General features: G+C 38.8%; 1 protein-coding gene and 1 long non-coding RNA gene across 4 annotated transcripts in view; both read left to right on the forward strand.

The window, feature by feature from the left end:
• Positions 1-10,697, forward strand: part of ttll11 (tubulin tyrosine ligase-like family, member 11) — a 309,887-nt gene extending 299,190 nt beyond the window's left edge. For all 3 annotated transcript variants that reach the window (XM_088614922.1, XM_088614923.1, XM_088614921.1), the window contains one exon: positions 9,036-10,697. In XM_088614922.1, coding sequence (XP_088471048.1) covers positions 9,036-9,364 — 329 coding nt within the window. In that variant the 3' untranslated portion in view covers positions 9,365-10,697. The remainder of the gene's footprint in view (positions 1-9,035) is intronic.
• A 3,283-nt stretch (positions 10,698-13,980) lies between these two features.
• LOC148644030 (uncharacterized) lies at positions 13,981-19,691 on the forward strand. Its single transcript, XR_015928893.1, has 3 exons — positions 13,981-14,093; positions 14,248-14,310; positions 19,655-19,691. It is a non-coding gene; the product is annotated as an uncharacterized LOC148644030 (long non-coding RNA).
• Positions 19,692-25,043: the final 5,352 nt, after the last annotated feature.

The raw sequence follows: 25,043 nt of genomic DNA on the forward strand, positions 1-25,043 counted from the left end.
TGTTTTATTAATATTGTTTTTGTTACACATTATATCATAATATAATTAAGGGTAAAGTCTATACCAGAGCCACAGTGGCTCTTTGGGCTCATCCTGGTTTCTTTAATGTTAAAAGAACACGCTGAAACACCCCTACTATCACAGGGATTACTTCCCAGCAATTCTGGTCTCCACTTATACAGCAGAACAGACAGGAGCAACTGGGGTACAGCACCTCACTCGAGGTACAACAGCAGTGTCTGCAGCAGGGACTTGAACCCATGCCTTGTCAGTCGTGTCGTAAGTCCAAAGGCTTACCCACTACACAACGGTCCTTGCAATGCGTAAAAAGCCCTGTAACACAAAATAAAGAAAACCAGGAATAGAAATCAAGGGAGCCATGAAATCGGAAAGCCATGAAAAGTAAAAAATGGAAGACAATCACAAGAAGATGCGAAAAAAGAAAGTTAGCCATCCTGTCAGTTTTTGAGCTAGCCACTTGTAATCATCTAGCAGGAGTTCATTCCATACCAAGATCTACAAATGAATGCAGTTAAGTGTAATTTAAGGGTGTTTCAGTCAACACCCAATCTAAGAGATCAATAGTACTTGGGAATTGTTACGGAGAAGGAACCAGTAAAGTGCACAGTAACACCAGTCACCTCCGAAAGATCAAACACGCAAAGCGCCCTATCACAGGCCACCCCCGACATGAATTTTACTTTTCGCATCCCCCAGTTTGCTCTCCGTGAGACACACAGGCACACAGAGTAGGAAAGAGAAGCTTGGGGACAGAGAGCAGGGTCAGCCATTGATATGGCGCCCCTGGAGCAGTTGGGGTTAAGGGCCTCGCTCAGGGGCCCAACGGAGTAGGATTTGAACCGGCAACCTTGCATCCACAGGCGCAGATCCTTAGCCACAGAGCCACCTCTCCGCATCAGAGCATCTAGACCTGCTGATATACCTGTTATTTACATTCTTTATTCACATTCAAAACAGATTAATTGTTGCCGTAGGTTTTTTAGTGAAAGAGAACTTGCTGTTCCAGACTGCACGTCAGTCCGGACTTGCATCCAGCCCATCTACTGTAGTTCCCATATAGAAAAAACTGGGAGACGGCTGTTCATAGAGCATAAAAGAAGGTCACGAAGAGACTAAGGGCTGTGCAGCAACTGTTAAAACTGTTAGATCAGCGGCAGTTTGAGAGAGTAAACCTGTGTGCAACCTTGTCAGTCTGAGCAGATCCAAATCAAGGGAGGGGGTATATCAGCCTCAGATCCTGAAACATGTGCAAGCTGTTGTCATCACAGATGTCACTGGAATATGAACATGTCCTGTAGATCAGGGTGGTGAGGTCAAGGGTTGAGAACCTGACAGGAGGAGGAAGCAATTTCAAAGAAGGGAGAGCTGATGAAAATTCAGGAGGGTGCTGAGAAAGCCATGGCCAGGCCAATACAAATGAAGACAGTTCTGCTCAGGGCAGCAGAAGCTAAACATTCTTGCAGTTGAATTGCATTAATTAAAGCTTACTGAATTGTATACTCTGACACCAATGTCAGCTAAGTCCTAAACACCGTCTAAACATGAGTCCCTGAAAGCCACATCATAGCATTAAAAAAATTGCTGATCTACCAATAGCATTGTAAAGATACTGCGGTTGAAACGTACAACGGAATTCATTTGTCTTAAGTGTTTTTTGGGGAGTGAAATGAGGCTTATAAAAAATCAGAAATTGATGTATAGAAGAAATTCTGCTATTAGTGATGGAGGTCCTAACATGTGATGTAGTCTGTTAAAGAAAACCAAAGTCAGAACTACCTTAATTTTATCCCCAACCTCAAATGTATTCTCTTTCCAAATCTGATGAAAATGAAGGGACAAGGTAGGTAATTCTTCAGTAAACTGATGTCATTGTAGATTATCCTCAAACCTGCTGAATGAACATGTCCCTCTCCATTGCTTTGCCTTTAATTGCTAATTGCAGGGCACAGAATTGATCTGCAAAATGTTCTGACAATATCAATCAGCAGTACCCCTTAAAGCTGCAGTCTGATTCCAATCCCTTTTGCAAGGTGATTGCAAAACCAATCAAAACTAACCAGTCATTTGACAGTGGAGTATTGGCATTATACCTGTACATGTATTGACTAATTCATTCCCATTTTAAGAGAGGCAGATTTTTTTAAAACCCAGTCTGATTCTCTTACAGCACCATTAGATGAGGTCATTGTATTGTTTCAGGATCTTGAATGCATTGTGTACTGTTTTCCTTCAAATTTAGGATGCACTTTTTATGCCATCCCTTTTTTGTAAAAAATCTTCTTAATTTTGTTTACATTATTAATTTCAAACATTTATAGTGTACGTAGAATGCATGTGTTAAAATACCATCAGATGTCAAAGTTTGCTGATCATGAATGAAATAAAGATGAATTTGGAATCTGCTATTCCTATTCACATACATTGTTTTAACAGCTTCTAAGCAAGAAGGACCAGGTTACAGAATTTGCAGAAACAAATGCAATCAGAGCTGTGGTAAGGTAGAATGGTGTCACTTAATCTTGTTTGAGGAAATTGCCAAATACAAAATCCAAGCTCAGTGTGAAAAATAAAAAAAAATGATTTCTGTTATAACTGTCATGTATATTGTAACACTTAAAAAATATTGTTCTTCTAATAATTTACATTAATGCTGATTGCAATCTTAAGCTTTCTGTTAAAAACACTGAGGTACCAGTTTTATCTACTGCTTTTCAGCAAATGAATAATACTTTATTATTTTTATTAATATAACTGTTACTTTATTATGTAGACGTATGTTGTACTGTACGTGTGCTAATGCAAAATGAAGTGTACTGTATGCAATTATCATATAATGCAGAATAGTCTGTCTGCACTCTGACTCCAAGCTTCTCTCCCTGTCTGTGTGTCTCATGGAGAGCAAACTGGGGTAGGTGAAAAGACAAATTCCTGATACAAGACAAATTCCTGATACTTTATGGCCAATAAAGTGATCTTATCTTACCTATTTATCACAACGTTTTCAGCAGTTAGACAGGTTGCATAAAGTGTAAGATAAAGCAGACATATTATTAGATGTTAAGAAATCTTACATAAGAAGACTAAACATGTAACTCAGACCCTTGTCTGCTTAAGCTACTGTATATAATATAGTTTAAACAGTAAATACTGACAAAAACACTGCAACTAAACATGTTTCACATCAGATATGTAATACAAGCCTAACCATTTTAAAATTCAGTCAGATATACTGTAAATTCATTAATGTAAATTGTACTGTAAATTCATTACTGCACAGTTATCCATATCCCCAAAAGCATCAGATATTCTGGATTGAGAATTCATTCATTCCCATCACATTTTGCATTCTATACCATCAGAAGAAATGCCTTTTTATACCAGATCTCTCATTTCCATCTACAGCAGCTTTAAAAAGATTCATTTTACTTCTCACTCCTGACTTCACTTTTAATGCAAGATTTTTTCCAAAGTTTTTTTGTGTGTAAAATCTCTTCTGGAAACGAAGGGATTTTGTACAATGTCTACAGAAGTTGTGTAATTTAGCAATTGGAAAAGATCAATGTATGCCAAGGTCATATTCTGCTTCAATGAGTCCCAGAACGGGAATGTAGAAAATATGATATCTAACAGGCTTTAAAAATTTAAATATCTGTCATAGTTGGAGCATTTATGGGAATAGAATTACATGCATATTCTAAAACTGTGTGGTGGAAGTGCAAACCCCAGCCAGCATCTTATCCCCAGGGTACCAGTCTGCTGAATTTCCAACTAGAGCTTCCTCATTTTCTCGTTTTGATCACCCGTCATCACAAACAATATTTGCGTGCCATTTATTTGTCTTGGGCTATATTTTCTGTATTTTCTAAATTGCTGCTAATTGGCCCCACCTCATGAATAAATATTGGGTAGGCAATTACACAGGAAGCAAAAATAAACATGTTTGATTTGTTTGTGGCTGGAGCTCCTTTTCCAAAGTTTCTTCTGTCGTTTTTTTCTTATCTTGAAGAAATGTATATAATGGGCGTGAAGGTAACCATAGCTAGGCAACCAATTTTTTTAACATCTATTTATGACTTTTTTTTTAAAGATTCTTCGGTGGCAAATGGCCTATTATTCCAAAGCAAAATAAAAGAAAATCTTCACGCTCATTTGCTTTAGTTTCTCTACAGACGTACGGGAGAGCTACTGTATATCCACTATTTTAATCTTTGCTGTTTTGGTATATTTGAGCATTTCTTTTCTGGTTTCAGGGGAGCTGGTTTAGAACAGGGTAGGCTAGGTTGCACATATTCAGTTTTTATCTCCAGTTGTTTTTAACACTCATTAATTCATTGGCCATTCCTTGTGTTAGTAGATCTTGCCACTGTGAAAATCTTCTGAACCTCACAGTGTGTTTTCAGCATTCATTCATTGGCTATCCCCTGCAGGGAACCCAAAATGGGCCGATATGGGATTCGAATAGGCATTCACTGTAACAGAAGTGGCTCAGAGACTGAAGGGATCCTTCTGTGTTTCACCCTGTCAAACCTTACTTGCCCAAACGTTCCATGGCAAAAACAAAAGGTGGGCTTTGAAAACCCAATTTTCATGTCCATTAAATAATTAGGTTATTATTTTAATATAAAGATCTGTCATTTACATAAGGAACCTGTTTTCTGACTGGAAGCGTAAGAAGTTCTGGTATTTTCTGATACTTGAGAAGAACAGACCTAAGGATACAGTTTTAATGTTTTCTTTTTATCATTTTTTAAATTTACATACCACTTAAAATTGCAGGGCCAAACTGTTTTATGCTTATATTACTTTTCTGCCTTTGAGTAGGCTGCTCGGGTTTGATTAATCGCAGCCAAGTGTTAATTAGAAAAGAGAAACTTTGTCACCTTGACACAAGTAGTACCACCTGTCAACCCCAAAAGTCAAACTTCCGTGTTATTTTTCATCTGTCATCAGCTATCACTTTGTTTTAAATTTCGATCCGAGCTTGGATGAGTCACTCAGTTGAGCTGTAGCGATTGTATTCTTTCCAGCCAGCCGTGACTAACAGCATGATTTTGTGCAGCTACAGCTGCTGTCTGTAGATAAATCCTCAGATCTCTGCAGTTCCTGCCAGCAAAGTATCCCTTGGATTTGTATTTATTTTAGACGGATACTTATGACAGTACCTTTCTAGCATCATGTGATTTCAAGCTGTTTTTTGGTCTTTTTTGCTTTTAATTAACGAGATCAAACCTGATTGCCGTCAGAGAATTCATTTTCAGGTTTTCACCATTGCTCTGCCAAGTCAATTTCTTCCTTTTTCTTAAAGGTTTTCCCCCAGGTACTTAGCTGTGTGCCATTGGTTTGGGTTTTTTTTTAAATCCTGCTTGGTCTTGCTGTTATCACACAGTACATGATATTGTATGTAAAATTCACCTCCAGGTAAATTAAAGTATTTGGTTGATCCATATTTTTTTTCTGCACTGCGACAGAAAAAGCAGCATGAAAGCATGGTGATTAGGAACGCTAAGCCTGCCTCACATTTCCAGTGTCCTGGCTTCCATTCCAGTCAGAGTATTTCTGGAGTGTGAATGTTCTCTCAGGTTTTAACTGTGTTTTGCAGGCTCCCTCCTCCTCCCAAAGACATGAATGTTGAGGATTACTCACACTTCAGTCTGGTCTTCTATCCTGATTATCCCCATCCTTGTATGAAGTGACCTCAGCGTCTCTTCTTTGCCCTGTTTAGGGAATGTGGAATTAGAGAGCCACATAGGGCAAAAAGAAAGCAGTAACTAAATTGATCTAGTGAATTATAAAAAGGCATGATGGCAGTATTATTCTGTAGCGCAGTTGGATCGCTCCCTCCAGGCGAGGGGAGTGCAGCTGTCCCAAGTGGAGGACCCTGGGCTCTAGTTTGTGAGGGAGGGTCAAGGGGATCAGAGGTTGACCGGCAGATTGGTTCAGTGGCTGCAGTAATGTCCACACATTGTATCGAAGCCTGGCGGAGAAGCGGAAGCTGAGTTTTCGGACGAAGTTCTCAGTTTTCCACGCGATCTGCGTCCCCATCCTCGCCCATAGAGAGCTTGGGGCATAGATTGAAAGAATTTCAGGTGGGTAGCTGCGTCAGCATGCGCAGGCTGCAAACGAACAAGTAATACGTTTATTCCATGCTGCAAAGAGAAGAAAGCAAACTCAATGTTTTGGCCATGGAGCCTTCTTCAGGTGTGAGCCTTCTTCAGCCTTCAGACACCTGAAGAAGGCTCCATGGCCGAAATGTTGTGTTTTCTTCTTCTCTTTTCAGTGTGAAATAAACCTATTGCTTGCTCCTAGACTGAAAGAATGAGATTGGGGATACAAGCAGCCAAATTGAGGTTTCTCCATAAGGCTGCTGGGTTTACTCTCTTTGACAGGGTGAGGAGCCCGGCGATCTGGGAGGCCTCTGGAGTAAAATCACTGCTCCTCTGAATCGAGGGGAGCCAGTTGAGGTGGTTCAGGCATCTGGTGAGGGTTTTCCAGGGTGCCTCCTGCTGGAGGTGTACCAGGCATGGCCCACTGGGAAAATGAGATGGGATGAGTTCTGTCAGGCTGCAATGTCATAAAAAAGTTGCTTTATGTAGCGTTATCCAAGTTAAAGCCTCTGACATACTCATGCCATATTAGATAGCCTGATCTGAGTTAATTATAAAGTAATGAACTGGAGACTTAAAATTCATTGGAAAGCTACTTTACAATAACAAAAATTATTAAAATAATTGGAATTTTATAAAAGGAAACTTGACACTTCACCAATGTAGTGCAATGTGAAGGCAATTTGATTTTATCCTTTTATAATCACCACTGAGATGTGTTTCATTTTTCTTAATCCATTTGGGATTGCATTTCGTTATGTACTACGACACTTCATAAAAACCTAGTCAGACACTTGCTTTTCAAATCACACTGGTGTTGATTACAAAAGTGCACATATGCTGTATATTTATACCTCTGTGTTGTGATATACAGTGCCGGCAAGTTTATCAAAAAGAATATGAATAAAACTAAGCCACGTATGTATTTCCACGCGCTCTCAAGCTCTCTCGCCCTTTCAAACATTGATAGATTAATTTGAGAGTTTGTGCAGATTCATTGGTCCTCAGTAAAATAATGTTGTTATTGCTTCATGTTGGCAAAATTCTCCTGTAGTCTTGCCACCTGTGCCCAACATTGACATAAGGAATTCAGAAGGAGTCAGTTATCCAAATAGATGAGGCCTGCCTCCATGGATTTCTGAAAATATTTGGAGTACTAAGCCTGGATTACAGTATGTGTTGCAGAATTCAATAACAAGCCTGTGGCTCTCTGTAAAATAGGAAATTAAGACTCTAGACAGCCTAGAGACCCATGGACACAACCAGCTCCCATCCTACCAAGACTGCATGACTTTATGCTGGTTGAGTATTTGAAAATCCCTGGTATGAGTTATTTGGGGGAGACAGAAGCCCATCTTATACTCTATCAAATAGAAATGATAGAGTAAATTTTAACTACCTACAAATTACACAAGCAGATCCTGGAGACAGGAGCACTACCTCTGAGATCTGAAGACTTGCAGTAACTATTGTCTGAAGGCTGCTTTTTCTTTCATGGGGGGGAAGTGTGTGTTGCTGTCGGTTAGGGGAGGAGAAGAGTCGAGTAAATACATGTGGGGAATGAATCTTGTGAAAAATGAAAAAGAAAAAAATAGTTTCCCTGTTCTCTGTGGAACTGTCAGGGCAGCAGTAAGGCAGAAACTGCAAATGGGATGCCATTCTCACATAGAAATGGCAGAAGAAGAACGGCCAGGATGAAGTGGCAGAGTCTGTTTGGCAGCTGCGGTATTCTGTAGGTACTCAGCATAAGGGTATAAGCACACCCATTGTGAGCTACAGTAACAGCTGCCTTTTGCCTGAAAGAATTATTACTATTGCACATTTCTTTATCTGTTAGTAGGTATACTTAACGTCTGTGGTTACTTTTTAATGTTTAGCTGACCACTTCAATATTTAGTGACATTAAAATTCATTATAACACTCCTGCGTTCCCTAAGCATTAAGGATGCTTGCTTAAAGGGCAGATGGTCCACGCTGGTCTGAGGCTTGGCAGTGTTATTAGCCAGTTGTGACCAGGTCTGGTGAAGTTGGTTGGGCATTAATCAGTCAGGGTTTTCTTGGCTTTCTGCGCAACAGCAGCAAAAGGGAACAGGTGGGAGCCTGCAGTGCTTGCTGCCATCCACAGAACACTGTCCTCCACTCTCTTTGGCAATGTATCCTATTAGTGATAATGTAATGCATTTAATTCATAAGTGCTTCTTAAAAAGACTCGAAAGAATACTAATCTTTAGAAACAGGGAAAAAAACAATGTTCAATTGAGCTATAGTAAAGAAAATGTTTATTGTTAATTTTTAAAACTGGTCCACAGCCACAGCCACTGTCTGATGCTTTTGGTCAGTGACTCCTACAGTCGTGGGGCAGCAGTAGAGAAAGCTTGATCATCCATTGTAGAGGGTGGTCTTAGGTACAATATGAATCAGCTCATTATGTGTTGGCCTTTCCAATTAAAAAATCCTGGAGCTACATCATTTAGTGCTCTTTTCCTGTAAATTGGAGATCCTTAAAATCATATTTACATTTCGAGGTAGACCATGCAGTTTGAGTCAAGTTGCAGAACTCCGGACATACTACTGAAGCCTATTTACTACCTACTGTCAGTTGGTATCCTAAATGTAAGGTGACAATTAGATCTTGTTGGGAGCCAGTAAACATAACCTCATTCGTACAGTTTGGTCCTTTTTCACTTGCTGTTTTGCTTAGAGGGCCTGTAACAGACATCAGGTATTCTTGCCTTTGGAGTTCACGCTCAGGAGTGCTTGGCGGTAGGATTTGCAATTAGCCCTTTTCCAGCAAGCAAGTGCAATTTGAAGTGCTTTCCTGAGCGGCGAATAAAACAGGGCCCGGGCGAAATGTTTATTTTGTTGAGCAGCGGCGGAATATGAAGTCCTTTTTTTTTTTTCCTGTCGCAGGGATGGGCCTTCAGGCCTTTGTGGAAGCCTTCTTCTACTTGGCGCAGAGGAGATTCAAGTCGCCACCCCTCCACGAGCAGGTGGCGGCTCTGCTCGACCTGTGCGACTGCCACCTGGAAAGCCTGGATGAGAAACGGTCGCTGTGCGGTCGAGGAGCAGCGGAGCGGAGGACAGCGTTGCCTTCCTGTCTGCCCGAAGGAGTTCATCCAGCGCCGTCTGCCCCAGCGCCTCATCACTTCAACTGCCCAACTGCAGCCAGTAAATCTGCGGATTATAGGCTTCATCAACCCTTGCGACCCACTCTGAAAGGAAACTGTATAGAGAACTAAATATCACCAGCAGGGACTGGTCTAGGTCTGGGGCTCAATTGCAGCAGCAAAGGCAGAGCTTCTTTCGTTCAAGCTGCTGTTTATGCTTCTGGCGAGGTTTCCTCAAGCAATTTCATCCAAAAAAGGTTCGGCCACAGTCGACAGACAGAATCTGTACCTAGTCACTGAACTGGTCATTTCATGGTGTTCCTGTCTGTCTCGATTGCTTTCTCTGGTGAGGTCCCTGAACACTTTCCTGAGAAAAAGATGAGCTGCGCTATATTTACTGTCTCCCCCATGCCAAGCATGTGGATATGCAATACATTTACGTCTTATTCAATCCAGATTTGTATCTCGGAAAATGCAGCAGTGGCCTCCGAAAGCCAATGATAAGAGGCAAAGATGCCTTTTTTTTAAAGATTGTGCTGTAACTCATGTTATAGATTAAATTATTGATTTTACATTTGCAGATTTTTATCTTCCCGGTAAAATTGCACAGACTTTCTTCAGGGAAAACTTTTTTTTTTCTAAAACACCGCACCGCAATCTGGTCAATTGTCCACAAGATTGCTGGATATATAAAAAGATAAAAATAGCACCAGGGGTGCTTTCAGATTGTACATGAATGTTATTTTGCACAGTGGGTTCAAACCAGTCACTTTAGATATAGTATTTGAATGAAGATTATCAGCTAGTGTTGCTTGAAATATAACCTGAATGGAGCTGTGTCTCTGCTGTAAAACAAAATCTTCTCAAGCCTTTTTAATTCATTTCTGGATGCTTTGGAGAAGTGGACATTCACCATAGAACTAACTACCTGTATGTTCGCCAAATGTTTTAGAACAAGACTCACAATAATTGCAAGGTGAATTATGACTGATGAACACAACATAATATGTGTAATATCTGAAGTTCTTTTGTTCCAGTGGTGTCACTTTTATTTATTTTAAACTCGGCAGAATTGTTTTTGAAAGTGATCATTTATATTTTAGCCGTCCGTAAAGCTGAGAAGCTGTAGGTTAGCAGTTCAAGGATAATGATTGAAGAGCACTTTTGAAATCTTCCCACCTTCCACTCTACCTGATTCTAATAACAGCACATTTAGAATGTTTTGATCTCTTGTTATTTGCTATCACTTCCATAGACCAATGTATGATGCTAGGTCTTTATGAACTTGTAATTCTGATAATGTTACAGGTATGGAAAACAAAATCTGTGCTTTACACTTTTAAAGACAATGCAATGATTTGTCACTCTGCTCCAATTACAGATAAGGATTAAGGTGCAGTTAAAGAAAAAAAAACATCAAAACAGTTCATGAATAATAAACATTGTCTTGCATATTGATGTCTTATGAATGTGATGAATTGTGATTTGTTTTTGCTATGCCTGCAGTACCTGGATTAAGCCATAATCCAATCAACAAATTAGTTTTTCACACATTTTTATTTTTGCATATGTATTTGTTTGTTAGCCTGTGCCTCTGCGCTTAACAGGAAAAGACAAAGTATCTGAATTATCAATGAGAACAGAATTACTATGACGTGTATTGCATGTTTGAAAGGTGATGTCTCCACAGCTGCAAATGAAAAAAAAAGCATAGTCTTATAGCTTCTTTAACAGCTTAATTTGTAAATGTATTTTTCTGTTCCATTGTTTATCTCCATTATTTTAGGCGAATGCCCTATATGTATATCCTGCAGTCCTACAGTACCATACTCGCATATGACCTACTATTTTGCCTGTGTTACAGTTTAAGTTAAACAGAACACAACAACAAATTTAGTATTTCTTAATTCTTTTTACCCTTTTTTTGCGTTTGAATCTAAATCTAAGTTAACACAATAGGTTAGTTGACAATAGGGCCGAAGGTAGCAGGTGGGCCCCAAGCACAGACACACTCCCCACACGATTTGAAATGTAAAATAACACCTTGTGCTGGGGAGAAATAGAACTGCGGGGAAAATAGTTAGCAATGATGCTGTCCTTTAGCCTGGAGGAAAATAATAGCCACAGAGTGGCCCTCCAACTGGTCCTGGGGAAAGATTGTAATTAGCAACATGCCTGCCCTTGCAGCTGAGCTGGAGAAAAATAATAGGTTATGTAGCAGAACTTCAGAATTGGAACAGATTCAGCTTGTGCTACCCGAAGGTTGAGAGATCCGACCGAGTTCTTCTTTGGATTTGCCTCCTTGTCAAGACCGTCTCCTTCTTCGCTCGGTGCCCGATTTATCCTGTCTGGAGGACGATGCGCAGCTGATCCTCCTGCTTGCTGGGGTCCTGTCAAATCACCTGAGATCTGCGCATTGCCATCCTGTGCAGGGGGAAAAGCTTAAAAAAAAAAAAAGTAGGAGCTCACAGGGAAAGTACCGTCCTTCAAAGTCTCAGCCCCTCGCGGCTTCACCACACATTGAAAAATAGAACTTTGTTGATAATTCAATGTCATGGCACCTCACGTTTCTTAATGAATGACCTTTCAAATATCAGTTTTTTATTTCAAAGCAGTGCTACCTGTGACCTTTTACAGTATATGGAAATATATAGATGTATATTGTTAGTAAACAGTCCTTGTGTTTGTTTTTGCCCACTTAAAGTGGGAACTAAGGGGAGAGCAGTGGTGTTGATGTCTGTATTAGTGTTGAATGTTATTAGTTTTTCTGGCTTTTACAAATCTTTCCTATTTTTGTGTTTCTGGGAGAGTAAACTGTAGGCCTGTGCGCCCTTAAAATAGCCCTCCAGTTCTGTTTCCAGGCTTTTGTAGTCGAGCAGAGGACAAATGAATTCAGAGACACAATTGCTACGTCTGAGATACTGTCACATGTCAGATGTGTTGAACTTAAGGGTGTCTCTTTCTCCTCTTGTCAATACAATGTATTTCGAGACATTCTCCCTCTGAAAAATGGTGGCTCTGTGCTCCATGGCGTGTCACATTTTTCATACAACTGGTGCTGTGTCTCCTGCCCACAGCTATCACTTTCTGTCATGTTTTGATTTATCCTCACACTGGCTCAGTCCAGCGAGGATTTATCTTTGATTTGCAGGCTACGGAGGGGGGTCCCTTGGTTTTTTTCCTTTCTTCGAAGTGAAGTTCTTCATCACTTAATATACCCTCAGTGCTTCACTTCTCATTTCGAGCTGCTAAAGTACCACAACGAAGATATTAAACTGGCTGGCAAATGGCAATCAAGCCATTCAGTTTTTTTTTTCTCCTGGAAGAATTTGCTGGAAGCCACTGCCGTCCGTCAAACTTTTCACAGATTCAGAAAGTGTTTGGGATCTGGGGTCTGAATTCTCTGCCTTATGACAATGGACAAGTAAGGTGTGAGATCAGGGAACGAGCCCTGATGTAGTCCCATGATAGCTAGCCTTTGCAACTTTGCAAAGAAATCTGTCTTCTCTCAGAATGAAAGATAAGCAGGACAGAGCCTATTCTCCTGAATGCATCCCTGCAGATTTTGGTTTTATTTTGGAGTGTTAGTGGGTAATTATTCTGAGGCGAAACAATATAGTAACGTCTTTGAAAATCCACACTACTGTCTGCACATGTGTCTGGAGGGAAATGTTGTTGATTTCCCCCCTGTGAATTTCTTTTGTTTGGAAGGGCTAAATTCCACAGAAAATATTGACCAGAAAATGGCATTGTTTACCTTATGTGGGGCATTGTACCCTTCACTTGCAGAAGCCTCACAGGCATTACCATGGATCAATACTAGTATCATACGGTTCTGTACAACCCTATGTTTTTCCCTATAAGACGTTTTTTCTCCCCCAAAACTGAAAATGGATATAGAGATTGTATTTATGGATGGGTTATCTTGTAGCATCAGTCAGGTTCACATCTCTCCTGTGACTCATCCCCAAATGGTGTTGAAAAAGAGCAATCCCTCCAGGTTCGAGCAAACTGCTGCGACGTATGGCCTAGTATGTTTTCTCTCCAAGACAAAGGGAATGTCGGCAGGATAGATGGGTTTATTGCCATACTGTGTGCATGTACATTGTAATTAGTATTTGTGCTGATCTCTCAGGACACACACAATACAACAGACAACACCACACAATGTAAACTGGAGCCCTGTGTTCGTGTGGGTTTTCTGCAGGTGCGCCGATTTCCTTCCACAGTCCAAAAACATACCTGTAGGTTAATTGCCCTCTGGAAACATTGGCCCTAGGTGTCAGTGTGTCTGTGTGTAGCGTCTATATGTGCCCTGCAATGGACTGGTGTCCTGTCCAGGATGTATCCTCCCTTCTGCATCTGCTGCTTGCTGGGATAAAGTCCGGCTCCCCCGTGACTCCGAATTGGAAGAAGGGGTTAGAAAATGGATGGATGGAGTTATAAGCATGATTTCACCAGGGGCAGAAGGTAATAAAAAACTGTTCACAAACTTTTCATGAACTTCAGCCTCGGGTAAGCACATTATCCACAGCACCTGGTTTTAAATCCCTAACTGAGTTTCAGAAGCCTCTTCACACTGCAGTTTGAAACTGTTTCCTTGTTATAAAAAAACACATTGAATTGGTTTAATGATATTGCAAAAGCCCCAGCTGCTTTCTCGTACCGCGTTGAATGTTCGAAGGATGTGCTGAAGAACAAAACATCCGATTTGTTTACATACAACAAATATTTTGTTCCTCAAAGGAAAACATCTTTGATCAATGTGTTCTCCTTGCACCGAAGAAATGGATGGAAAACTGTGGACAACTCAAAGATTCATGGGATGGCTTATAACACGAAGAGAAAAAGCAGTTAATAGGTAAGGTTGAGACCTTTGCTTGAGGTGTTGTTTCTAAGGTCTCTAAGTTTACACGTTTGTTATAGGAGTGAAGCAATACGGAAAGGTAGTCATGTCCAGATACTGCATTTCAGGATGAAAAATGCACCATTCTTGAACAACTTTTTATTGCCAGGATGAAGAGAATTCCCTTCAACGGAGCAGGTGGAATTAACAGCACTTACAGTACATTAATGCGGTAAGCCATGTTTTACACTTTAGCAAAATCATTTAAAAGAAACAGAATGCACCCATGCTATTAGAACACTGGTCGAAATGTGAAATGCATTTGATGAGACACACTGGATAAAATGAAGTCTCACTAGGGGAATAGGGACAGTTTCATGTTTACTTTTTATTTTTGTGTGTATTGGGGAAAGCTAAAAGAAGATGGTGCTGGAAATAGGCATAGTTTGAGGCTGCAGGTTAATCAAAAACAAATCCACTCTTCACAGCACTAGGCTGCGATGAAATTTTAATGGCTTGAGCCTCATTAACAGGAAACTTCGCCTCAGACTTTTTTTTTTCTGACAGTTTTTCTGATTTTCTTGTGACCCATTTCAGTCGAGTACTGTTGTCGATAACCCTAGAGGTTTTGCGTACTGTAGCCTTACCATTCCACCCTGATGAAGAGACAAGATTAATCATGCCAATACAAGTTGCTTCTCTAGTAGAATGCTTTCAGAGTGCAAGAACGTCTATGCCTTGCTATTGTATTAATCCTACAGATAGATGATAGTGCTATGAACTTAACTATTGCCCCTGCAGTGGACTGGCATTCCTTCTACGTTATATACTGTAGTTCCACCTGTCTCCCCATGTTTCTGGGATTCGAAGTTATTATCTAATGAACTGTAAAAAATTAACTGGAGATTTAACCAAGAGGGACTAAAACCGTTTGCTTTGCATTTCTCACTGTATTTACAGTATTGTGATTCTTTTAACCAGTTTAATCCAACACCAGTCTGAAATGACTTTTTTTTCTCCTATAAGTAACATACTTAATACTTAATATTAGGAGTTGAGTTCAAGAAATTTCAGAGTTTGTAGAATGTATTCTTGACCAAGGAACTACAAAAATAAATGAACACCAACATGAAGTGCTAGGCAAAGAAGGGTTTTGGTTATTTGAGGTTAAGTTGGATTCAATAACGGCTGACCAGCAAAAATAGCAAATTGTTTAATTACAAGAAATGCAAATGATGCTTATTTTTAAACATCTAAGGACTGCCAGCTCAACTGAATACAATCAGGATTTCTCCTGGCTGCGAGATTTCTGCACACAGCTGGAGGGATTAGAAGCACAGGCTATCTGAAAAAATAGCATTTGCTAAAAAAGAAGGTGGATTTACAGTACATTGTAGAATAGAATATATGATTAAAGGACCATAGACAGCAAACCTCTGTCTCATCCTGAATATAGAAGGCTGTATTTCATTATTCACCACAACCACACAAGTACTTTTTCCATGTGGAAACCTACAGTAAGTTAATGACACAAAATAAAAACAGTAAACTAACTATGTGGATTAGCAACTTGAAATATACTAGTGACAAATTATTTCACAGGTTGCAAATTTATTTTATTAATATTTTATCAAAGGAATATCTTAAAAACCATATTAACAGAGTGACATAAATGTAATTATATTATCTTCAGGCTCTGCTGAATATGAATTGCATGTTGGGGATACAACCCTAATCCTGACTATAACCTGAACCATATGAACTTTAACCCTGGGATTATTTGCAGGAGACAGCTTAGTTCTATCTGTAATTCTTTATACATGTTTTAACATTTGTCTTATATATAAAGGGTATTTTTGCAAACCCTAAACTAAAGTTTGATTAATACATTAACGACAATAACCCTTCACTGTGATGCTTTCTAATTGCTAGGAACTGCTGGGGTGGTGAGTTGTTTGTTAAAATGGTCCACGTTGTCAAATGTCATGTTGTTTTGCATTGTTACACATGGAGGAGAGTGGATAGTGGCCAATGGGCAAACTCTGTCGCCAAACTCAGTCAGGTATGACTGAGTTTTGTTCTAATAGATTAAAATAGATTCGATTCTAGTAGCATCTATTCTGTTCTAATAGATTAAACACAGTTGAGGTGAAGAGACACAGATGGAAAAGAACCTTCTAGCGCTTTCTGGGTTTTGGTTTTATATGATCACTGGGCTATGGAAAGGCAAATAAATGTAGCTAATTTAACAACACTAGTCTACGAGAGAGCCATTTCTTTCAACTGCAGCCAAGAACAACCGCTTCATGAAATGGGCATAGGAAGCAATTACTTCAGCACGCACAGAGCAGTATAGTGTTTTAACCAGATGAGCCTTAATGGTCTCTTTTCCTATAAATGCTGAATCCTGCACTCCAAGAGAAGCACTTTTTATTCAATGTGACTACCATGTTATATTCAGACTTTTATGCTGCGTATTGTTTATCATGCTGTAAATTGTGACTGTAATGGTAAATCATTACCTATTTGCTAAGAGAAAGAGTCTTAGATCTTGTTTTGTAGAACCCCAGGTCTTCAGATTTTACCTTGTCTATTCTCAATAACTGAATGTTTCTTTAATCTTAAATTATTAAATCAATTGTTGACTCCATTAAGTTACCTAGAGCCCAAACCTAAAGACTTCATACAGTATCTCTCCAAGATCAGGCATAAAGATGCCTGCGCTATAGAACATCTATACAGCAGACATAGCATGGTTCGAAAGTCGTACTCCTTCCGCAGTTTATCTTTTGACATACAGTATATGAAAGAAAAGGTCTGTGAATTGCTCATATATGTTCTACAGATTTAATACAGCTAGAGAATGGCTTTTGCTTAACATGAAAAGTTCAGTACCAATTTTTCCTCAGGATATTATTTTTGGATCACCAGTATTTGTGCTGAGACATTCTCCCAGGATCTTTTCAAGCTCTAGACTGAGAAACAGGGCTGTGAAATGGCAAGAATGAGATTAAAATCTATAGTAAATGTATTGCATGGAGTGCCTATTTCACATACTGCTTGATACAGATGCACAGTGAAGATGACAAAAAATTAAATTAATCCAGATTTTTAAGATGATCAATAAAAACACAGAATAATCTTTTGGGAAAAAAAAACAGAAAAACATTTTTTAGGCTCTTTTGAGGTTTGTGGTCATTAAGTCCATCTATTGCATCTGGAAATATGGAGGAAAGTCACAGGTACTGGTATGTTTTTAAACAATAGGCAACTTTGCATTAATTTAATTTGATTTATTAAAAAAGCTACTGTAGAATATTGCAATGTAACATTAGCCTCTCTCTTACATTCTTCTAAAGAAAACCAGTGTAATCTTATGTCTGTTAAAGTGCTTTTCAATGACAATTGCAGTAGGAGAGATCTTGAAATAGCTAGAGCTTTTTAGCTTGTTGATTTTAACATAAAGGTCTTCCTTAGATGATGTGGTTATTTCTGAGAAGCTCTGTGAGTATACTGTCCCAAACATATTGAGGTCAATACAGAGAACAGATGGTTTTTAGTCCCTTAGGAGTTTTACACACATATTTTTTTTATTTTTCTTTGGTGAAAAACTTTCGTAAAAAAAACAACTTGCACTTTTTCTCAAACACATTACAAAATCTCCCCCATCTATAATCTAAAAAATGCTCACATAAGGGTTTTTTATAGAATCTTTCAGGAGGTTCAATTTCTACTGTTTTTAGAAAAAAATGCTTCCAACTTTATTTGGAATATCTGTCAAAAGTGTAGGTAAAAAAACCTCATAGGCTTTAGGAGCCTTGTGTCGCTCTAAGATTTTAGAAAACTAAAAATAATACATTTTTCTTGACCTCATTAGTAGCCCAAAAAGTAAGAGTTGCTCGTGCTTGTCTATGACTGCCTCTTATATGCATTTGAGCACTTTTCTCCATCCAAAATCTTCACTTCACTAACTCCTTTAAAACTTAAGCTGCTGTAACACTAGAATAAAGTCCTTTACTGTACAAAACAGTCTATTCTTTCCAGCTATTGGAAATCATAAGCAGAGCCAGCAAGAACATTTTTTTAAACTTATCCTTGATTGTTAAATTAGCCCTTTCTTGCCTGAATGTTTCCATGGTGAGGTGGGAATGAAAGTATAAATAGCACATAAGAACAGAAATTAGAAAAATAATGGCCGAGATCTTTACTTCGTGCTTAATTTAGAGTCTTCAGAGATATCACACTTTAAGAACCCCAGGACTGCCTGAAGGCTGAAACAAAAAATGAAATGTCAGTTTGTAATTACCGTTGAATCAAAAAACAGACAGTTCAGGAGGAAGGAGAGAAAAAAAACATAAGACCTATGACACTTAAATATTATAGTTTTAAATCCTTATAGATGTCCCAAAACAGAAATGAAATCCAGACTTAACTATTTCTCCATCTGAATTCAAGCTCACTTCCGATGTGCCCTTCAAGAGACACTGGACAGCTCAACAAGTCAAAGTGCTTGCTTAGGATTTAGGACAACTTTGAATCCTATGGTATATCACCTGTTGGAGCCTGGAATAAGGTTGTAGTCAGTTATGACCAGATTCTACAGGCAGTAGTGGCCATCTGACCAGCACTGTCCAAGGTGTCCTCTGGTTCTTTGCTACCTGCTTGATTCTTGTGAACATCCAGTGTTCTTAGGAGGAGGCTCTCTGTTCGTGCTATCAGTGCTAGCTCTCTTCTGACACACTTTGAAACCAACTACAGTATGTGTCATACAGTATATCTTGGCAGGGATGTGTTGAAGGAGTACGTGTATGGTTTTCAGGTTTCCAGGATAAGTCCTACCTGCTGCAGATTTCAGGACTCGTAGCAGTGAACCAAGTTGTTTAGCTATTGTCTATTACAGTCAGATAAAAAAATAAAAACATTTGGTGCTTCCACAATTATACAAAGAAGAATCTATAGTCTCCCTTGCTTGATTTTAACGTGTTGAGTAGTGTAATACAGTAAACAAGTCAAGGAAGATTTATTGTGAATGGACTGTACTTAAGGCTGTTGTATTTGTTCACAAGGCTTTCCCATACATTGCTGAGATGCCCACCTTTACAGCAAACATTGATAAAATACAATTGTTCCCTGAGGAAATTAGTGTTCTCAAAAACGATTTTGATTTCTACAAGAATTCTGTCCGATATGAAGTAGGCTGAATGTTTGTTCAACAACACAGAATTCAAGAACGTTCACAACATTCGAGGTGCCACACCTGAAGAAGGCTCAACAGCTGAAATGTATCTTTTTGTTTCCTTTCAGCATGGGATAACTCTTTACCTGTTCCTATGCAGCCTACGCAGGCTGACGCAACTCCCTTCTTGAACATGCAAGATTGCTGCAACCACATTTAGTCTTTTGAAAAGTTAAATATTTGAAACTTAAACTTATAATTCTTTGCCCATCCTTCAACTGTTACGCTATCACCGTGAATGTACAACACAAATAGAACTTGTCATCAGGAGCAACATGCATGTTCATTACATGTTGTAGTAGAATAACTGAATTAGGTCCTTTTTTGTTTCTTTTTTTAGATTATATGAAAAACTAATGGGGTCTGCTTTCATCTGGGTAAGTAAAACTGATCTCAAAATTGGCCTTTTGTGAGTTTTAGCTTTCTGAAGCTGTTAAATCCGGCTTTGAGCAAGTGGCTGTGTTTCGGTTTTTGTTGTTTCTTGTGGTGACAGCATCAGAACACGAAACAGCCGAGACATTTGCTTTACTCACTGACTTGAGTTGTGCTATGAGTGCAATTTTAAAGCTCTGTGAATGAAAACATTCTTACATCTCCTAATGAAAATACGGGATTTCAGCTACAGGTATGGAAAAAGAATCATACATTATTTTTGCCTTAATGTATGGCATCTGTTACTCTGACAAGCATATGCATTGGACTTTGTTTTAATAACATAAGGAAAACTCGATAGACTGCATTTGTCTTTGTAGAGTGCAGTCATTTGCCTCAAAACTAGTAGAGCAGAGGACAATTGCCTACTGTAAGTTTAACTGTAAAGTTAGAAGCTTTGACTGGCAGCAATGTGAAGTAATGTTTTGCCGTCCAGGGTCTGGATTAGAGGATCATGGATTAACATCCCAGGTACCCTTTAGGAAGGATTCATTCAAATTGCTCCAGTAAAGTACTGCTGTAACTGACTCTCCAGGTCATCAATTTAAATGAGAATCTAGCTGCCTGAACAATAGCTACAGATGGTTTATTAATGTGGTAAGGTGGGACAATTCAACACTATTTAACAACCTGACAAAAAATTATCAACACCATATGACAGTAATTAAGGAAGTTCTGGATAGTTTTTCTTGTTTTGCTTAATGCTTCTTGAATTCAGAATAATAACTGAAAAAAGTAACCTAGTTTTTCCTTTTTACTGAAGAATTTTTTACTTTTAACAAAATCACTCATTATTGGTTTGAACGTGGCAAATAAGAAAAATCGGAACAGTAGTGGTGCCACAGTGGCGCAGTGGTTTGCACGGCTGCCTCACAGCGCTGGGGCTCCGGGTTCAATTTTGAACCAGGGGTGTTGTCTGTGTGGAGTTTGTATGTTCTCCCTGTATGTTGACGTGGGTTTCCTCTAGGAACTCTGGGTCCTCCCATTCCAGAAACATACTGGTAGGTTAATTGGCTTCTGGGTAAATTGGCCCTGGTGTGTGTGTGTTTCTGCTGTTTGATGGACTGGAGTCCCATCCAGGGTGTACCCTGCCTTGAGTCCTTTGCTTACCAAGATAGGCTCCACTTCTTGACCCTGAATTGGAAGAAGTGGTTAGAAAATGGATAATTAGTGATACTATTCTAAATAACCACTCAGGTGCTCACTAAGTGCGTCTGACAAAGAAGTTGCCTAAATGGTCCATAAAATGTTTATTTTTTGTCTCACCTAAAACTTCCTACTCCCACAGCACACTGTAAATCTTAAAAATGCATAATCACGTTTTTTTTTTCTAGCCTTGCCAGGTGCAGGGGCGTCAGCTGTTGTCTAATCAATGCCTCTTGGACACCAAGACAAAAATAACCTCCATTTAGAATGAAGATGCTGATGTTTTATCACCGTCAATATTGCGAATGATGCCAAGACTCTCAGAATGGTTTCCTTCAGTGACTCACAGTAGTAATATAAAATAAAAACAGTGTAAAGCAAATGGGGAAAAAAGAAGCTTCCAGTAGTTATTTTTATGTGTATTGAAGAACATGGAAATGTGTCCAAGAATGCAGTTAGAATGATTTCCAACGCTCATCTAACAACTCCAAAATGTCATACTGTATGGAATTGCACACTCAAAAACTTCTCGGATAAATTTAAATTTGATTTTGATCATGTTTTAAGATCAAAACAAAGTTCGGACCAGGGGGACTTTGGTACAGTATGTTCAATCCAATGAGTACCATGAATACCTTGAGATTTGCGCCTTGACAACACTCAAAATAAAGTCAACTTTGTGTCAGTGGAGGTGACAGGTTAATCTAGCCTGAATTTCAGGATAAAAGTTACAGTGCCTCCTTCTGCTGCGTGTTAACAGTAGCATTGCAAGGGTAAATTAGTCACCTGCTCTATCATGACTCAGTTCTCATTGATATGCATTGTTTAGAAGCATTATAAGACTGTTTTACTGATTGCCCTGCTCTTTTGCTTTTTATAGCAGTCTGTTAAAATCAGTCCTCTTCATCTGCTATGTTAATTTCAAAGCTTTTGTATTCAATCATATCAGTGAAAAGAAATGAGCTGTAAAGTGTCTAAAGGAAGCTTTGTTAATGTCCTGCTAATGAAGAATTGTACTGTACTGTAGGTGTTTAATCTTTCTGATCTCACAATAGCATTTTTAAAGACGTTGTCTCTGTGTACATCTTTATCTGATGTATCCTTACCATATTTGTGGAACAGAAATGAAACATTCCATTATACATTTCACAGTCCTACAACTCCAGCAAAAGCCTTATTTCTTTGAAACAACATTGTGTTTTACAGCACTGCCAGTGATCTACTCAGTGGATTTGCTGTTGTTGTGGATGTCTTTCTTTAATTAAACGTGCTTAAACTGCTCCTGACTGCCACCACAGAGATAGTACTGCAGGGGTGGACAAACTTCAGTCTCCTCCAGCCTGTTCAGTTTTGTTTAGGATCCTCTAGGATGAACAAACATATATATATATACACATGTATAGTAACAATTTATTTATTGATAATAAGAAGTGATTGACAATGTACAGTGCATTTCCTTTTTGCCCATTACTTGGCTCATTTAGGACAGCAGAGGAGCACAGCAGTTAGTATCACTAACTCACAGCTCTACAGCCCTGGGTTCAATTCCTGGGGTGCTATCTGCATGGAGTTTGCATGTTCACCACCCGTTTGTGGGGGATTCCTCTGGGTGCTCCAGTTTTCTCCCTCAGTTCAAAGACATGCTGCCAGATTAACTGAACTGGCTTCTGTAAAAACTGGCCCTTGTGTGAGGGTGTGCTGTTTGTGTGTACCCCATGCAGTGTGTATCCTTTGCACCCAGTGTTTTTTGAGATTTCTGAGGCTCTGACCACTGTGTCCCTGAATTGGATAAGCATGTGCTGTGATTTTAGTTGCAAACTCTCTTTTAGTTGCAAACTCCACTGTACTTAGATCATCTTGTAGTTGCACTGTACTTAGGTTATTTTGTAGAGATATTAATGTCTTCTCTTCACCTGGATTTTAAAAACAAGCTACAATCGAAACAAAATAATACACAAGAGTATCTGGTTATCTGTTCCAGGTTTTGTGCATTACTTATCTTTTAATATTTCTTGAAAACAATCTGATCTCTCTTATAAAAAATACATTTCTAACAGAAAATGAAGGGATGATGTTTTTTGTAAATGTGATCAATTGTGCAAGAGTACAAATTAACGGTACAAATTAACATCACTTTATGCATTGGAATGTTACTGTACGTAGTATATATTTGTCAATGATTCCAGTAAAAAAAGAAACATAAAGGCAATAGCTGAGCAGAAAAAATAAACATTTGTGCCTGTAATGATCCGATATAAAAAGGAGAGGCTCTTTTCATTAATACCTGCTGGTGATGTTAAAAGAACAATTCTAGTCTCGAAGCTTGGAAGACCTTTAATGAGCCTCTGCACTTTGCATTGTTGTATGATATGAGGTCCTTGATGTGGGTTTCAAGCTTTTAAATGGCGTTATTGTTGTTATTAAATCTAGAGAGCTTGGGAGATTTTTGTGTTCAGACTAAAATGATAGAAAAATGGGGAAAAAAGCAAATGAAAGCATGACTTTGATGTCACTTATGTACATTAAAAGCAAATCCCAATCGAAACCACCTATGAAGTAGGTGCCCTTTATAAGCTTTTTTGCAACACTTTCATGTGGTTTCTTTTTAAAACTCTACTTCTGAAATAGTATGCTACAGTATATCTCTTTTCACACCCAAGTTGTTCAGTTGTTTTAACAATAACATACTGGAGGTACACTCTAGGTGCCATTCTGCAGCTGTCTATAGGAGATTATAGTTACAAGGGATGATCTGACATTTGGAAAGATCCTTAAGATCTATACACAAGTTACAAAACATGTGTTCTAATCTAAGTTTCCCATCTTTACCCACAATCAGTAAAATAACCAATAGGGACAATTTTGATACATTTTAACTTCACAGCAGCTCTTGTAAGATGCCCTACATCTCTGGAAAGAAACCTACACTGTCCACTATAAAGATGATTTATAGATGCAAGATTTCTGGTCATGCAGTAGCTAGATGTGAGAACTCTGGTGTGACTACATAGAGTTAACTTTAGCTAGCAGTGCAGAAAGAAGGAGGATGACTGATATTGGATTTTCTGCCATGGATTTTTTTCTTCAATACTAGTTGATGGCTATATGATATGCTTGGCAGGCTGAGGGAAAAATGAGGCGCTATGAAAGAATATAATGCACTGTGTCTCTGCCTTTGAGAGATTTGTCCTTGTTACCGCTATCCAAAGCACCCACTGGGTTTCGATGTAGAATGGCACTAAATAATGGAGACGATTTTCTCTCCCACACACTGAGTGTCTGATTGATACAGCATGTAAAGGTGATATCTTTACCAATGGTAACTCTTTTTTACTGTACATTCTGCCTGAGTTTACTTCCCAAACACTGGAACCTTCCCTTATTTTTAGGCTGTCTTTTGGAGACACTATTTTTAACTGCATATCCCTTGCATATTTTTTTTTTCATTCCACACCACAGGGAATAACAATGGTTCAGTAACTAGGTCAGCATAGTACAGCACAGTGCATTATTCAGTACCGCTCTCTCCATTTGTAATAGCCTTGAAATTAAAATATCTCTGATTTTTAATTATGTTTAAAATGTTTCAGCTTCACCTCCAGTTCCGCTTTCTACAGTACATTAAAAAATAACTTAAGGCAAGAGCAAATGGACAGAATTATTATTGTATGTTAAAAGCATTTATTTACGATAACAGAACAATTTATCAAAACATTTCTCGGTAGATGCAGTATCAGGATCTGTACAGTGTTAATTGGGCTAATTTGTCTTTAAAATTGTTCCTTTTTGTCAGCCACTATATTCATTATTTTACTCAGCTCAACCGGGCAGATATATTTTAAAAATGATTAAAAAAACAAGGAGGGTGCCATGATCAATTCATCATCATAAAGCGGTTCATACTGTTGAAAATCATGGCGAGCCACAGCCTATCCAGAAGGCAGAACATCAGCAATCCATCATTCGTACAAGAAAGAAAGTGACACTCGAGATAGGAGGAAACCAGAAAACCTGGTGAGAACATGCAAACTCCACACAGAAAGACAACTAAAGCCAGAATTAAAGTTATAAGGCATCATTGATATCTCTCACTCTATTGTGGTTCCAGTGCCATGTCTTTTTTTTTTGTTTTTACTTTTACATTATGTGTA

This window comes from Lepisosteus platostomus, chromosome 21 (genome assembly GCF_059453375.1).
Source record: "Lepisosteus platostomus isolate fLepPlt1 chromosome 21, fLepPlt1.hap1, whole genome shotgun sequence".
Taxonomy (NCBI): Eukaryota; Metazoa; Chordata; class Actinopteri; order Semionotiformes; family Lepisosteidae; genus Lepisosteus; species Lepisosteus platostomus.